General features: G+C 41.6%; 2 protein-coding genes across 3 annotated transcripts in view; one reads left to right on the forward strand and one right to left on the reverse strand.

Moving 5' to 3' along the window:
• The window catches only part of DNAI3 (dynein axonemal intermediate chain 3), a gene marked incomplete at its 5' end in the record, with an annotated part of 32,802 nt that extends 31,349 nt beyond the window's left edge, over window positions 1-1,453 (reverse strand). The window contains 1 exon segment of the mRNA XM_083847171.1: window positions 1,110-1,453. Within this exon segment, the coding sequence (XP_083703297.1) occupies window positions 1,110-1,453 (344 nt within the window).
• MCOLN3 (mucolipin TRP cation channel 3) lies at window positions 1,196-15,840 on the forward strand. 2 transcript variants are annotated; one of them, XM_083847201.1, is made up of 14 exons: window positions 1,196-1,492; window positions 2,498-2,727; window positions 4,533-4,700; window positions 5,223-5,376; window positions 5,848-5,932; window positions 6,013-6,109; window positions 6,713-6,812; window positions 8,839-8,951; window positions 9,024-9,173; window positions 11,058-11,159; window positions 11,271-11,393; window positions 11,983-12,189; window positions 12,589-12,718; window positions 14,589-15,840. In XM_083847201.1, the coding sequence occupies exons 2-14, from the start codon at window positions 2,500-2,502 to the stop codon at window positions 14,606-14,608; spliced, it is 1,677 nt and encodes a 558-aa protein (XP_083703327.1). In that variant the 5' UTR covers window positions 1,196-1,492; window positions 2,498-2,499; the 3' UTR covers window positions 14,609-15,840. The 2 variants fall into 2 exon arrangements, with proteins under 2 accessions (XP_083703327.1, XP_083703326.1); XM_083847200.1 differs by lacking the exon at window positions 1,196-1,492 and adding an exon at window positions 1,539-1,914.
• The last annotated feature ends 1,334 nt before the right edge of the window (window positions 15,841-17,174 follow it).

A 17,174-nucleotide genomic window follows, 5' to 3' on the forward strand; every position in this document is an offset into this window, starting at 1 on the left:
TTCAAAGTGCAAAAAATAAAAATAAAAAAAACAACACTTGAAAATCAGTTGTCATATACACTACCCTATATTTTATTTTTTAAAGTAGCATTTTATTAAAATTCTTCATTAAATATGTTCAGACTAATTTTTCAGCAAATTTTCAGCGGAACGCGATGTCACACTTTAATTGGTAAGGCCCAATTAAAGCTGCAAATGTTTGACAACATCCTTTGACGTTTTGTAGCCTCATTTATTTTTAGACGGATTTCATACTCAGATCTGCAGAGTCAAGAGGAACAGATCACAATGTTCTCCGGTCCGGTAATGGGCTGAGACATTTACAGTTACAAAACAAATCCACAAAGTTGCTAGGTACTGCGAAAGGGGAAAGTTAATTAGCTATCGGTAACACAAAAGATGCTGTCAGAATTGAGGTCAGCGTGATTCATTGCTTGCCTAATTGAATGATTTAAGATCAAGCTTGTGTGCATTACTAATTTAGGCCTGTAATTTGCTCTGGTTTGGAAAGGACAAAACGTGAGTCCATTTAACAAAAGCACTGTGAGGAAATTATTAAAAAAAAACGTGCTCTATTTTTGTGGTTTTGTTGGGGGCTCTTTAGGTTGTCTGAGTGTCAAGCTAAAAACCACCCATCTGTCTGTAAACATTTGGGAACTCATTAAAAAAAAAAATCATTAAAAATACCATCTTTTGACCTAGTCTCTAAGGCACAAAAATACAATGTACAAAATACACATGCAACCTGGCCCCTACATACGCTGATACTCTATTAACACACCCACAGCGCAGCACACCAGTGCGGTACGTTAACGCCCGCGTGCTGGGCCGGCTGCCAGGAGGGGTCTGTCAGGAAGCACACGATACTCTACTTCGCTCTACAGCGCTAACACGAGATTGACTAAACGCCTCAAGCTTGCGTTACAACTAGCGCTCGTACATATTCGGACACGACTTCTATATAGGTGTTGTGGGGAGCAAAGCTGCCGTTTCGGCCCCTGGTTTAGTTTACCTCCTCTACGCGCGGGCAGCGGGGTCTCACGCCGCCCCGCGCCCCCTCACGGGGCGCCTCAGCCCCCCCGGCCCCGCCCCGCCCCGCCCGCCGCTACCTGCGCGGCCCGGCCCCGCCGCGTCCCTGGCGCCCGGCGGTTGTCACGGCAACGGGGCGGGCCAGGATTGACGCGCCCGGCGGCCAATCAGCGCTCCGCCCCCGCGGGCGGAAGTCGCTATTGGTTATTCCGCGCGGCCGGGCAGAAAAACTACGCATCCCAGCATGCCGTGCGCGTAACGGCTTGCTGCCGGCTGGGAGAGCGGGGAGTAGGGCATCATGGGGGCTGTAGTAGGCGGCCGCTCCGCACTCCTGGCTCCACGGACAAGGCGCTCCCGTGCCGGTCCCCGCTGTCCGTGCCGCCGAGGGGCGTCCGTACCGGGGCGCCCGGCTGCCCGCCGCCATTACGGCGCTGCAGCGCTGGGACCGGCTGCGTGCAGCAAGGTGACGGGGAGCCCCCGGGCCGCATCGCTGGGCGGGGGGGGGGACGGAGACGGGAGCGGGGCCGGCTGTGCTCGGGGCCGGCTGTACCGACCTGCGTGCCCCTCCGGGGTGCCGAGCGGCCGGGAGGCTCTCGGGGCGGGCCGGGGGGACCCGTGTGTGCCGTGACCGGGCTCGGGGACAGCGGGGGCAGCTGTGCCTCGGGGGGTTTACCGGGTGGTGATTTCTGTTTGAGTTACGTAGGAAACTTTCATTAAGCAAATTAAAAAAAATAAGCCTAATCCGGCACACCTGTAAACTTATTCGTGACCTAGGCTGCCTGCGCTGTTCTTAATGCCAGCAGCCGTCCTCTCAGCTACGCGGCCCTGGCTGCCTGTTGGTATCGGTGGTAGCGTTTGTAACGCGTTTGGGACGCGGTGAATGCGGTAACGGGTTACGGTCTAAACGCGCTGATGGTGCAGGGCAACATCCCGAGCTGTGCTTGCGAGGGGCCCTGCCCGCCTGTCTCAGCGCTCACCCAAGCCGTGCCCCCTCCGCCCCTGACGGCGCTCACCGCCGCCCGGAGGTCCCCTGCTGCCCGCGTCCGACAGCGGCAGGCTTGGGGCCGGGGGGGGAGCCCTCGCGGGGCAGATCAGCCTCCGGTGAATGCTGCTGGAGGCTTTGGTGCTCTGCTGAGCAGAAGGAAATGAGTCAGGGCGCCCTGCATGTGTGGTGTTGGTGCTGGGCAGTGAGAGGGGAAGAGGTTTTCCACAAGCGACTTTATAATTCCACAGGGGCAGAAATTCCATTACTAAATAAACGTTCTGACCTCCTGGCTGTGAGGCTGCCAATATGGGCTCTGCAGAACACTGCAACGTTACAGGTCGGGTCCCCCGTTCGGTGTGACGTGCGGGTACCTTCACAGAAGACAAACGCCCTTGGGATCCAGGTTGTCGGTGCAGACCGACCTGCTGCTGCTGTATGCGTGCTTGCACGTTTTCCAACTGCTGTGCACCTTTTTCATTTCAGAAATGGAAAATCCTGAAGTGGCTGTAAGCAGCCGCAGTGCTTACGATGATGAAGGGCTCTGCAGCTACAAACAACACCCATCAGCATCACAGGAGCTGCTGGTGGAAGACCAGCTCAGAAGGAAGTTAAAGTTCTTCTTCATGAACCCGTGTGAAAAATTCTGGGCCCGGGGCAGGAAACCTTGGAAACTTGGGATTCAGCTACTCAAAATAGCAATGGTTACTATTCAGGTGAGTAAGTATGGAAGCAGGAACTCTTCTTAGTCCAGGGGAATTCAAATGAAGGGTGTAGATTAGAAATGCTGTTCTTGGTCTGGTGTGGAGAGTGGGAGAGGATGGACTACAGAACCAGCTTAGTTGCATATATGTAGCTTACGTCTCAGGATCTCATGAGGCAGAGTTTTCTCTAAAACTGTTGACTGAAAAAGCTTTACTGAGAGTGGATATGAAAGGAACCATCTTCAAGGGCTTTCTTCTTTTTCCCCTTTTCCGCTTCCTCTCCTTTTTTGAAAGATGGCATTCTTACATGTCTATTACCCCCAGTACCGTTTTCTCTCTAACGGTGTGTGTGTGGCTAGGGGAAGGAACAGTGGCATGCATTACAATAGTGATAGGAACTGAAATTGATACCTGTTTTGTGTCCGTAGCTTGTGCCTTGCATATGGTATACAACCACTTGTATCCAAAAAAGCAAAAATTCTGCCCCACTCTTCCTCTCACCCAGCCTTACACCATGGATTTCTTGTAAAAAATTCATCTGCTGCCTGAGCTGCAAGGTTTGCCTCAGAGCAATGTGAGTAGAGAGTTAGGAAGTTTTCGATTTAACGTTTCTAATGCCTTGGGTGATTGTCCTTCAGAGTTGCCCATGTGATTTACACTCATGGTGGTGTTAGTGCTATGAAAATAAAAGTATGGAGAAGATTTTTTTTTCCACAGTTACCTGAAAGATGGGTAAAACTATAGGAATAGTAGTTCTCTTGCTATATATCTAGAAGTATGTTTGTATTCCCCACTTCATGCTTTAGTTTCAAATACATCATCATCCTCTGATTGTCATCTGTCCCATTTTTCAATTAGAAATAAAATTTGATGGTTCGAGAACCTAAATAAGAAAGAAACTAATGGTAATTTACCCTAGCCTTTGCAGAGAAAATCTGCCAATAGGTAATTAAATCTTAGTGCTGTTGATTAGCCAATGTATTCGTCTGTGCCTTGAATACCGGGTTTGCTCACAGACTATCTTAGTATCTCTGTAACTGAGTTATCCTTATCAAAAAGTATATATACAGTTTGCATCATGGCCATAAAGCTAATCTATAGACTGTTGATTCAGACTTAGCTCTGATGAGTTTCTTCACAATAATCCCAACACTAGGTATGAAACAATAGTCACTAAAGAGAATTATGAGCTCCTGCAAACAATAGAGCACATTTTTTTTCGGAAACCTTTCCCACCCTGGATGATAGCTAGCAGCATTTTATGCTAACTCTTCATGAACTGTTGCAGTATTATTTTTTAACAGCTTTGAAGGTTATCCTGTTACAAGCACAGTTTTCATCAGTTACTGTCAAAGCACCTTTTACCCAAACCTGAGGGAGAGATGTTTGTTTTCTTTTGAGTTGTCCTCAATTTGCATTTTCTGCGCTGGAGTCCAGGCTTCCAAGTGGGGTCTGGTTATGTCTTGTCTTGCCTATTTAGCCGAGGAACACTGATATTCCTCAAGGCAAGTTATATTAATGTCGGGCTAAACTAAAAAATAATGTAACAGTATCTGGATAGCTTGAATTTGGGTTGGTATACTTTTCTTTGTGAAAATGTGAGTCCTTAGCCAAGACACTGGTAACCACATTAAAGGAACACTCTTGAAAGCCATTGTTTCCTTAAAGTCAAACTTGACCAGCTGCAAAATGGAGTAGCCTGCATGTAAGTGCTGTGTGTACCAGCACGATGGGAGTAGCTGTTTGTAGGACAGGATTTATCTGCTATTCCAGAAGCCAAATTTGCCTTTGAACAGGAAATATAAATGTCTTTTCAGCTTGTGCTTTTTGGATTGAGCAATCAAATGGTGGTTGCCTTCAAAGAAGAGAATACTGTTGCATTCAAACATCTCTTCTTGAAAGGGTACATGGACAGAACGGATGACACCTATGCTGTTTACACACAGACAGATGTCTATGACCAGATATTCTTTGCAATTAACCAGGTAAGGGTTGTCTCTGCAATGTATACAATATACATGCTCCTTACTTATGTGCCTTTTCTTCCTCTTCCTTCCCTGATGTCTGAGATTGCACATGTGCACCTGTTACTTAACACTCGAATATTGACTTGTTAAGGGTATTTTTGATATTGGGGAAGGTTTATGTCCCATCTATCAAATGCAGATTAAAATGTGACATACACGTGGTAAAGTGTTTTGAGTTATTGTCCTGGAAACCTACTCCTCATGGAAAGATGAGGACCCAAACACTGCTCTTCCTCTGTTGTTAACAGGCACTTTATGATGAGGTAACAAATTTTAATTGTTGAATATCAAAGATTTTTTATTGGGTGGGACCTTTTAAAAACAAAGATGAGTTATGGCACAGATTCAAACACTTGTGTTTTTTGCTTGTTTTGTTGGTTTGTTTGTTTGTTTTTGTTTTGTTGTTTGTTTGTTTTTTTTTTTTTAAGAGACCAATAGTTTTGGTGCAATCTGACTTGGTTTGTCTGTTCTGAACTTTAGTACTTACAGCTGCCCAACATTTCTGTTGGAAACCACGCTTATGAGAAGAGAGGAGCAGAAGAGACAGCCCTGGCTGTATGTCAGCAGTTCTACAAGCGAGGAACCATCTGTCCTGGAAATGACACCTTTGATATAGACCCAGAGATTGTGACTGGTAATGGATCTAGTCTATTGTATTGTTTCTTTGGGGTGAGGGACCCTACATTTATGCTTAATTCTTAATTAACATCCAGCACTATATTGTGTATTCAAATGCGGTGTACTAAACTTAGTACCAGCCAAAACCCACAAGAAAAGTACTGTGTAGCTAATTTCACTTCCAGAAAAACTGTCCTTTTTAACTGCTGCCACAAAAAAGGGATCTGTTAGCATGATAACCCTTTAATACAAGTATTTGAGGCTAATTTCAGGAGCCTTCCCAGTGAATTCATGATGAATGTCTTGGCTAGCGTTCAGCAAGCCAACGTATTTGTAACCTAGCCTCCAAAACAACTCATCATTTAAGCATGCTATCTTGGCTACTGTAGCCAACTGCTCTTTACAGCCTTCGGAGTGGGAAAGGCAGATTACAGCTAAAGGGCGTGATAACCCATGAGATGTTTTTGTGAGTACTTATCCATTGCAGACTGCTTGTACATTGAGCCGATGACGCCTTTAGACAACAGAACAGTGGGAAAGCACAATTTGAATTTCACTCTGGATTTCCACAGGTGAGGAGGAGTAAGTACTTCCCACATCGGTGTATTTGTGTGTTTCCCCTGCAAAAAGCTAATGTGAGACTCTATTCCAGGCTAGTAGCAGTGCAGCTCATGTTCAATCTGAAGGCAATCAACCTCCAGACTGTTCGTCACCACGAGCTCCCTGACTGTTATGATTTCACTCTGACGGTACGTGGGAGCCTGCCATGCATCTTTCAGTTGAAATGAGAACCCACTCTTGTTGATTTACTATACGCAGTCAGCACAGATGTTTTCTGAGGTGTGTTGGGTACCATTCAGTGGTCCCCAATGGTGTCTGGATTACTCTGCCTTGTATTGGTACCCTGTAAACCACCATCAGGTGTGATTATAGAAGGTTAAGCTTTGAGTGCTCCTGAAACAGTCCTCACACACTTGTTCAGTTTACTGCTTTTTTGTACTCTAACCCGTCTGGCTTATGAGGAAAGCACATTTAGAGAGGTGCTTCTAGGAATGTGGGTGGTTTTTTTTCCTATCGTGGAGATAGGGGGCTGTAGTTTAAAAGAAATTCACCTATATTTCAGTATCTAGTTGATCAAGCAATTTGTGGCAGATACTTGCTTAGCTAGATGTCTTTCATTTTGACTGTTTATTTGAATAAACAAAAATTACTTTAAGCTTAAACAAGTTTCATAACTTCTGCCCTAGCAGAATTATTCTGAATCATTATGCAATCTTAGCAGTACAATATACTGTATATATTATGGTTTAACTTTAAAAAGACATGCACTTTTTTAATTTTTATTAATACAGATATTGTTCGATAATAAAGCACATAGTGGAAGAATTAAAATAAGTCTAGACAACGACATAGAGATCAGGGAATGTAAAGACTGGCATGTTTCTGGATCAAGTAAGTGACATAAATGTGATCTAATTTTTGTGCTAAACTTTCATCATGCTAACATAATGTTCGTTAACCTTTTCCTTTATTTAAAGATGATGCACTATTGACATACATTACCTAGGGGGTACACTCTAAATCTTGATTTTTTTCCTAAAGAATTGTTGTTCTTAAACTCTTGAATTGAAATCTTGGAACCTAGCCACATCATTACTTTTCTTATCAGCTCTGAAACCTTGTACCACTGATGCTGTTAAACCAAACTTTTTCCATCCTTCTTGTTTTGGCTACTGAGCTTAAGCCGCTCACTGGTTAAGGCAGGGCTTTGCAGCATTGCTGTAGCACTGGGCAACAGAAGGACATGTGATAGCAGTGGAAAGTTGAAACTGATTCACTCTTATTGCAGGACTTAACACCAGCCAGATAAGGAAGCATTGTTGCTAAGGGCTGCTAGAGTGCAATGGCTAGAAACACTTCTGATTGCTGTTTAAATGATCTTTGGTGTGTATTTGAGTGTAACTGAGATGCATGGTATGGTTAAATATCTATTTTAGGTAGTTACTGACAGGAACACCCTTTGTTGTCACCTACTGTCTCCAGTCCAAACTTTGCCTGAGATCTTTTAAGATTAGAGAAAGTAATCTCTTTGAATGCCAGAAGCTTTCCAGGACTCCAAATTCCACTTGGTTTTCAATTTTTTGCTGATGTAAGCAATACAATGAAAGAGGTCCATTTTTATATTTGGCTGTTTTCTTTTATTCTGTGCCTACATTTGGAAATTCCCTTGTGAACAGCTGATAGTAAGAAATGAGTGTTTTATTTGTTTGCTTTCTTTTTAAGATCCAGACTGGAATTAATTTTGCAAATTTACTGAAATGCATCACAGAGGGCAAGACATACCGCACAAGCGGTATATTCTATATTTACATATTCTGCTAAACAGTCTTTATCAACTGGCTTTGCTAGATGCCATGTTATAAATGCACACCAGATGGCATACTACCTCAAACAGATTGCCTGTGCAGCAGTAGAAGAAGGTTTCGATACCAGGCTTCTATAATAATCCATATTTCACATTTATGTAGATTGCCTGTGTTACAGTTCTCAAAACTGTCTCTGGAAGTACCCTGTGTTAATTTTTGATAGTCAAGGAAAAATACAAAGGCACTGATGGCAAATGGATAATAACAAGCTGCTGCTGCTGCTCTGGACTAGACTGTAAAACCAACTTAAATGGCACCAGCACGTGTGTTAGTGGCTTTTGTATAAACAAGAAGTAGGTGGGCTTTTTCTGGGCAGTTCTGCAGGTATCTTTGTGAAGCCAACTAGAAATTCATCATCCCATTTTGGAGACTTGCTGCCTATTCTCAAAGCGTTAGCATTAATTTGCTGCTTTTTTTTTCTTCTTCAAACAGTAATACTTTTAGCATTAAAAATCTAATCCTTATACTAACTTGAGCTATTTTCTTCTGTGTGATAAGGATAAAAAGGAAAAAGATGCCTAATTGTAGTTTTGGTGCAAAATTTGACCTTAATTGATAAAGAATGAGATTTTTAGTAATAAAAGAGATGGAGCTCTCACGTCCAGCTCAATGTTGGTCTTAGCTATCTGAGCAACAGTGCAAATTATCTACATGGCTCTAGGACAGAAAACCCATCTAACAGTCAAATACTGTTCTGGAAGAGAAGGTAAATATTTTGTAAAATTCCTAAGATATTTTTTTAGTCAAATATTGTGTCTCCAGTGCTTGTAAAATGGACAACCCTCACCCCCAATTTTGCAGCATTGTAAGATGCATTCACACTCTGATATATGATATTTTTGATGTGGCATCAACTTTCTTAACTGAAGTGCTATCAGCAGTGCAGATATACTTGTGTCTCTCTTGAAAATGTTAGACAAGCTTCTGTGGGGAAAATGCTAAGATTTTTCGTAATTCAATTATATAAACGCAAACATCAAAACTTGATTCTTACTTCAGTATTCAAGATGAAATGCATATGATGATAAACACATGCATTTTTGTTCCTGCAGTACAAAAGAATACTCATTACATGATGATCTTCGATGCTTTTGTCATATTGACTTGCCTCGCCTCATTGATCCTTTGCACGCGATCGGTGGTTAAAGGAATTCGACTCCAAAGGGTGGGTATAACTCTTCCTTTGGAAAATATTCACGTCTTGAGTAAGTCTAATTATCTTTTTCTGTTCCCCTAGGAATTCGTAAGCTTTTTCCAATATTATTATAAAAAAGAAGTATCTTTCAGTGCTCAGATGGAATTTGTCAATGGGTGGTACATCCTGATTATAGTTAGTGATGTCCTAACTATCGTTGGATCAACCCTCAAGATGGAGATACAAGCCAAGGTAAGATAGTTAGGTGGAAGCAATGCTTGTTATTTCTATCCCAACTAGGTTTAAATCTCTGAGGACTCTAGGCTGGTTATTAGTTCTGACTGGTATGGACTTTTAAAACTTTGTCTTCTCTTCTACATTTATAACTGAGGTGTGTTGTTTCCAAATATCACTAGATATTATAATTCTATTTCTCTTTGCTCCTCTTGGTTGTCTCCAAGGAATAAAGTTAATTTCACCTCTGAAAGCTTAAGGCTGTTGACTTCCTCTCTTCACCATTTAGGACCAGTTATACTTTGTTGTTGTTGTTGTTTTAGGTTTAGCATTTAACTTTCTGTTCCCCATTTAACGAGTGCTTAACTGGTGTAAGGACTCTCCTTGAGCATCACATTGCTGCTTTCCCATCTTCTGCTTTCCAGCATGTACATAACAGTCACAGCCTGGTTTTAGGCCTTCAATTTCTAAAATAAACTTGCTGTAGAAAAAAAATATATATTTGATATATATTTTTTTTAACATTGGGGAACAAAAATTGCAATATGCTGTCCTGAAACACTCTAATATTCAGATAATGTTGTTCTTCACTGAATCAGCAGCAGACTTTGAAGCATAACATTGCAACACAACAGACTTTGGACAGTAGCGATAAAAGCACAGTGCTGAAATCCATCTGGTGACAGCTTGACTGTCATAAACACCCTGCACAAATTGCTCTATCTTACCTTTGGAGATGTAAACTTAGTTTTTAGAAGTAGAAAGAAGCTAAGAGGAAGTTAGTTACGATAAAAAAGAGAGGTCTATCCTGCTTGGGGAGAAGCGAAGACAGGAACAAGACTGAAACAAGATCCTGTGTTTAGCATTCCTGTATCTCATAAGTATAAATACATATATATATATATATATATATATATCTTTTCTAAGGCAGTATTTTACTTAAACTCTTATCTACAGGTACATATCACTTCTTTTTACAAGCCTTGTGGGTCACGATAGCAAGGTCTTTTTCCATGTTACTGTGTGAAAGTTAATGGCTGAATAAGTATCAAGTTTACATTAAAGTAGTCCATATTTGCTTTTTATCAAGCTGTAAATGAGTTATGCAAATACGCAAGATTAGCCAGCTGTTAGAGGAATAAAAACAGAAAATAGTGGAAGCTTCTTATTCAAGTAAGCTTTCCAGATGTGAGCATTCCAGAGAAGAGCTGCAGTTCAGGGAACAGAGTATCAGCTCACTTGGATGAAAGTGAGCCAGTATTTATAGGTGGAAAAAAAACAGCCAAGTGTCAATAAAATATAAATGAAGCTCTGGTTAGAATTAATGTGAAGCTAATTATTCTTCTCACTGTGACTTTCTACGCCTTGCAGGTCCTTGCTATATATCAAGATCCTCCTTATTATTTATCTCAACTCTGCTGACAAGTCATGATATCTTTTTAAAAAACGCTTTGCCAGCATGCTGGAAGAACTATTTTTGCTCTGCAGTTCTAAAATCAGGTCTGCGCTGTATGTTGGGATGTGGCTGAGAGATTCCCAAGCTGGTGCAGGGAATCTGCCAGTGCAGTCGGCATTGGAGTGCTGGGCATTGGCGAGGGGGTCTCTGCATCTGCAGTCCAGCTGTGCGGCTGGCCTTGCAAAACAAACTTAGCTCATTGTCAGAATTTGTTTTATAAACAGTCATATGTAAAGGCATGTGAAATGAGTAACACTTGAAAGTTCCCTTGCTCTTTGGTGGCACTTCTGCTCTCTGATGTATATTGCCCCAAACAAACTTCTAATGAGAGAGATTTCCAAGGAAAACAATGCTCCTTATCAGATCTTTGTAGTAATGAGAGTCACAATTTAGAGCCTGTCAGTTGTTATAATATTTGATTTCTTTTGTTGTTTTTTTTCCTTTAGAGTCTGACAAGTTACGATGTCTGTAGCATACTCCTAGGAACATCCACTATGCTTGTGTGGCTTGGAGTCATTCGCTACCTAGGTTTCTTTCAGAAGTATAATGTAAGGATCTCCTGAGATCTTCGTGCTGTTGGTATTTATTCTGTTTGTTGCTATAAGACAACTGGGAGAAATACCTGGTTGAATTCTTACTGTTTGTATTGCCTTCTGCAGCTTCTCATTCTAACACTGCGAGCAGCATTACCCAATGTAATGAGGTTCTGCTGTTGTGCTGCTATGATCTATCTGGGCTATTGTTTCTGTGGATGGATTGTACTGGGACCGTACCACGTGAAGGTAACATACTCGACGTGAAAAAGACAACTTGAGTAATAGAATGGATTCCAAATAAATGACAGTTTACTACTGTTGTCTTCTAAGTTTCCATGTCAAGGCTTTTCTAATATAAGAATAGTGCATCTTCAACATGATGCTGCTCTGCTCGAGGAGCCTGACTGTCATGACACGGTCAGACTTTCCTCTGGTTGTGAAAGCTCTGAGTCAGGATTGGAAGTTGCTGTGACTCCCAGTCACGTTCTGGGAGTCCTGCTTGGTGTTCTGAGAAACAATCTTCATCTTGCAGAACTCTGGTGTCAGATTAAAGCTTTGGAGATGTTATCCTTATCCCTTTTAAAAGGGAAATTGCCTTATCAACTCTAGAAAGCGTTCACAGGAGAATAAATTGAGTCTGCATGGGTATAGGAGGTGACAAACTTTGCTCATTCCTGAAATGTTTTACTGTTAGCTCTGCATGTTGTCATACTGTTGGCATACAAAGAGATCGGAGGAGCCAGTCAACAGTTATATATCTCCTTCATGTTATGTACAGGCTTTGGCCCCAAATAAAGTGGCAACGGATGTCCTTGTCTTTTTCTCTCCTCTCTAGTTCCGTTCTCTGAACACAGTTTCTGAATGCCTTTTTTCATTGATAAATGGAGATGACATGTTTGCCACCTTCGCAAAAATGCAGCAGAAAAGCTACTTGGTTTGGTTATTCAGTAGGATCTACCTCTATTCCTTCATCAGTCTGTTCATCTACATGGTTCTGAGTCTTTTCATTGCGCTCATTACAGATACGTATGAAACTATCAAGGTAAGCACGAACTCCTACTCTTTGTTTGGAATACAAAGGCAAGATTGGTGTTATGCAGGCTCTCATTTCCCTTGATATTTAGACTTGCAGTGCATGCCATTTTAAAGAATGAATATAATAGCTAATTTTGTCATAGGTTGATTACAAGAGACTTTTATTTTTCTGTACTCTGGTTTTCTTACGAGCCTATCTGATTTCCTGTCCCAATGGAAGTTAAGTATCAACTAAAAAGCAGTAATTTCATATTCCATTCTCAGATTTCAGGCCTGAGCAGTATCTGAATATCTGACCACTGTCTGGGGAAGCTGTTGCATGTTTCATTGTATGTTTTTGTTGTTTTGCTTTAGGCTATTGTATGTTTTAGCCTTGTTAAAGTATTAACTAAATATCGATTTTTAGCACTACCAACAAGATGGCTTTCCAGAGACAGAACTTCAGTGTTTTATATCGCAGTGCAAAGACTTACCAAACTCTGGCAGGTACAGGTTAGAAGAGGAGAGTTCTGTGTCTCTATTTTGTTGTTGCAAGGGTAAGTACCTAACTTAAAATTATACATTACTGTATGTGCAAAAGCAGCACACCACAAAAGATCCCTGATATAATGTTCATGAAGTGTACTTAATTTCTGGGGGGCAAGGGGAAAAAACAAACACAAAAATCAGAAACCATTTGTTATGCTGTATGGAACATTTGAATGAAATGTCTGCATCCACCAAACTTCCTCAGGAGAGGTGAGGAAAATTTTAAATTAAGAATCTCTTAACATACGAAAAATAGTACAAAAAGTTAGATAATACAGGGTTCCCAAGTTACTGTGTGTATGTATCATGTGCAAGCATTAACTCTTCCTGTACCCACTGCAATAGTTGGGACTTACTGAAGTCATTCCCTGTTTTCCTATCCACTTTTTAATGATACCTTATGCAGCAAGGTGTCTTAATTTAAATGTTAGCAGTTCTGAAACTGAAAAAATCAGCTTGCAAAGGTTTTAAGATAGCATGCACTTTAAGGTACTATCACAGCTCTAGGAAAAGGGTTGCCTAACTTCTATGGAGAGCATAATGCTTCAGTTAAAGTTTTGTTTCTTTAGGAGTACAGACTGCAGGATATGCGGTTTATATTTAACCTGGCTGGCAGCAGCTCTGTGTCTTGCTTGCTGTAGGGTCCCTTGGTGCAGGAGCCTTAAATACTTGCAGCTCGCTAAAAAGATCAAAGAAATTTGAAGCTCCTTGATATGGGCTTTTCTGGTGCAATATATCGTTAAATGTCACGTATATATGAAGGAGAGGAGATGGGAGCAAATTTGGAGCCAGGAGAGAACAGAGCCCGCAGTGAGGCTGTCCAGAGCTGAGAGCCCTTGTTCCGACCCATTGCCTGACTTGAGATGAAAGTGTGGGATGGAGCAGAGCAGGCCATCTTGCTCCTGGGTAAAGGGTGCTGGTGGTAATGTTTCCTTTTCTGCACACACCTCTCAGTTTAATCAGGCAAGAAACCCAATATGAGGCAGGACAGGGTGGGGACATGGTACTTTTTCCCACTGACTTAGAGGACTCTAGAAGAGCATTTGAAAATGAAGAACTGGTTGCTCTCAAGCAACTTGTTCTTCAGGAGTATTGGGCAGTCCGCAGAGCCCTGGATGTGAATGGAGCTGTGGCCATTGAAGTGCCTGGTTTTGCAGCCCTGTTTCCTAAACTGATTCTTTAATTATTTATCATCGTGGCAAATGTCGTGATCCACATGTGCTCCTCATGCTATGCATGTTAGTGTTCCAAACCATTTTTTATCTAGAGGTGTTGTGGTTTAACCCTGGCGGGCAGCTCAGCACCACCCAGCCACTTGCTCACTCTCCCCAGCTGGTATATGGGAGAGAATCAGAAAGGTAAAAGTGTGAGAACTGATGGGTTGAGATAAGGGCAGTTTACTAGACAAAGCAAAAGCTTTGCACACAAGCCAAGCAAACCCAGGAATTCCTTCACTACTTCCTATCGGCAGGCAGGTGTCAGCCACTCCCAGGAAAGCAGGGCTCATCACGTGTAACGGTATCTTGGGAAGACAAATGTCATTGCTCCAAACGGACATTGCTCCTTTAGCTCAGTACTGTGGCCTTCTGGTTTTACTTGGAAACAAATGGTCCGTAGGAATAAACAAGTATCTCAGGTGGTAAAGGTTATATAGCTTCTGTTCCTTAAATAGTCATGTGGTCCTACACAACACACGAGGCTCCTCTTAATCCTTTCACATGTTCAAAATGTTTTTGTTGTGGTTGATGGTAGTTTCTCATCAGTATATGTCAAATAACTAATTAGCTAGTTCCGATGCAATTTTAAGGCTCCTTGTACAATGAAACTATAATTTTGATGCCTGCACCTGACAACATTTTATTCCCCTCCCCTGTACAGGTCCTAGTGAACGTATTTGATGGTTTGTGGGAGCATATCTTGGAGGCTTTGAAGCAGCACATGTTGCAAGAACTGGATAGTGGAGTCAGCAGAAAATGTTACACCTTAAGTCTGAATGCTTTTCTCCATAAACAGCATAAGCCTGTGGCAGAAGCTTGTGGTAAACTTACAGACTTTCTCATTAGGCACTCTCACTTCTAGGTCAGGTTTGTTTGTTTGTTTGTTAGCTTTGTTCTATTTGTTTCCGTAGTTAAATTGTGCTGGACTGCAAAGGGCATTAACAAGCTGTCTGTTCAGAGGCTTGGCTAGATTGTACAAGGGACTAGGAAGGCAGGAACTTTCAACTACAAAAAATGGTGCCGGACAACTGCGACTTTGAACACCGAGCTGGCCCTCAGTACTGCAGGCATTCTCTCTCGCTCACTGAATGAACTAAGGCAGACTCTAGTGCTCTCAGCATTTTTGTTTATCTGCAGTCATAGTAAAAATAAACTAAACCTATGAAATTTGGTGGAACTTTTTTCTGGAGATGTTACAGTGCACAATTGGTGCACAAGCCATTCAAATACGGCTCTGAGCATAAACTAAATACTTGTATAAAGAGAAGCGCCATGCGATATAAGTGGCAGCCTCTTCTCAGGGAGGACACGGCTGAAGTCAGGGGGCAAGGGGAGAGGAGAGATGTAGACCTTCTACATCCAGCTCCAGTAAGGGTCAGCTGCGGTCTTCAGCTTAGCAGTCTGCTCACCTTATGTTTTTAAAGGAAAAGTCAGACAGAAGCACTTTCAAAGTATCTATTTTCTTAAGATGAGAACTTCCCTTGGTACACTAGTCTGTAAGCCTGGAGTATAAACTAAGGTGAACACACAGACTCTGAGAGTCATCTCACCACACTATAGAAACTGATGTTTCCTACCAACCTAATAACCTGGTACTGTCTGTGGCTGTCTGAAACATTAGATCTTACAGAATTTCAATTCTGGCAACTTGGATGATATACTTTGCTCATTGTGATACCATTTAATGGATGCCTTATTTTCTATAGTCTATTCACTCTGGGAGCAGAGGAGGAAAACAAAGGGAAGCATATTTTAGATAACTTGCATTTGTAAGCAACAATTTAGTAGGTGTGTGTGCAAATATGTAATGAAATTCTGTATGCTGTGCACCAATATGAAGGACACTAAACTTATTTTGTCTCAATGTTTACATATTGTAAATGCGCTACAATAAACACTTGTGGTTGCAGTAAGTATTGGGTGTGTTACTATTCATTTCAAGAGTGAAAATTTAATATTTTTCCAGGATAGCATAGGAGCTTTTTTGCTTATTTTTTTTTTTAATAACAATATGTAACTTCTGGCATGCAGCAATATATAGTGTGTGCAAAATTGTATTTCCTGCAGTCAGGCTAGTTCTTGTGGATCATGGTGAGCAGCTGGTCTCAGTTTGATCCTGATAACAGCTTTGCATGTTTGTCATAAAAACAAGCAACTGTTAAACCTTATACTAAGAATGCTTTTGTGTATTACATGAAGTTCAAATTCAGCAAAGGCAAACCAAATGCCATGTGGAGGCAGAACAGATTATTCAAGGTATCTAAAAGATTCTTGTACTGAGATACTTGTCCTCTAACAGCCACCTAAGATTGCAGACTTTTGAAGCTGTTTAAGGAAGTTAAAGGCATCCTTGCCTTGAAAAGCAAATATTAAGTAACTGCGTGTTCTGGTGACACATTAAACTCCTTATGGATCTTTGAAAACACACAACATAGTAATGTGCACATTGCTATTGTGTAAAGCAGTTTATGCAAGGAATTCTGCATTTTAAAACCACTCAACTGCAGAAGGCTGGCCTCTTAGCAAGGCTTTTTCATACCAAGTTAAGAAAGCTAAATTTTAATAGAAAATCCGAGGCTTGCATTGGGTACAAACCTTGAATGAGTGTTGTTCTCAAAACAAAGCTGACCCAATAGTTCATTCTTTTTTCCCTGAATTAATAACTTGCTCAAAATGCAGATGCATTTTGTAAACAGTTGTGGAATACTTTGTTTTCCAATACATTTATAAGGGAAGTAGAAGTCTAATTTCATTTAGAAGCAAGGCCGAGTACCTCATCTCTGTTAATTTGCAAAATTGCCAACAGCTTTCAGCAGAATTTGACAGCTTTGAAATATCAAATTCTTACAAAGTTTCATAGAAGTAGGGAGAAATCATGTTAATAGAAGCCTGCAGCATGAAAATAAGGCATAGAAAACTATAGTGGATGACACAAAAGCAGGACAAGATATTGTATACAGCTTCTTTTAATTCCTAGGAGGAGAAATCTACTCAGGAGTAGTTTCTGTTGCCTAAAGAGTAAACCTCTGTGGTTTTTGTTGCCTAAGGAGTAAACCTCATGGTGAAGTTTTTTCTGCAGCAAGATTCCAGTTAGAGCCTTTAAGTACGGCCCTGTACTTGTGCTGCAGCTAAATGGCAATCAACTGAAACACAGAGCACTGCTGGAACACCAGGCTGTGTTAGTGCTCCTCCTAATCTAGCATTGCTGATAGCTGTGTGGTTTGGGGGAGGCGAGACACAACGCAAC

This window comes from Anser anser (assembly GCF_964211835.1).
Source record: "Anser anser genome assembly, chromosome: 8".
Lineage (NCBI taxonomy): Eukaryota > Metazoa > Chordata > Aves > Anseriformes > Anatidae > Anser > Anser anser.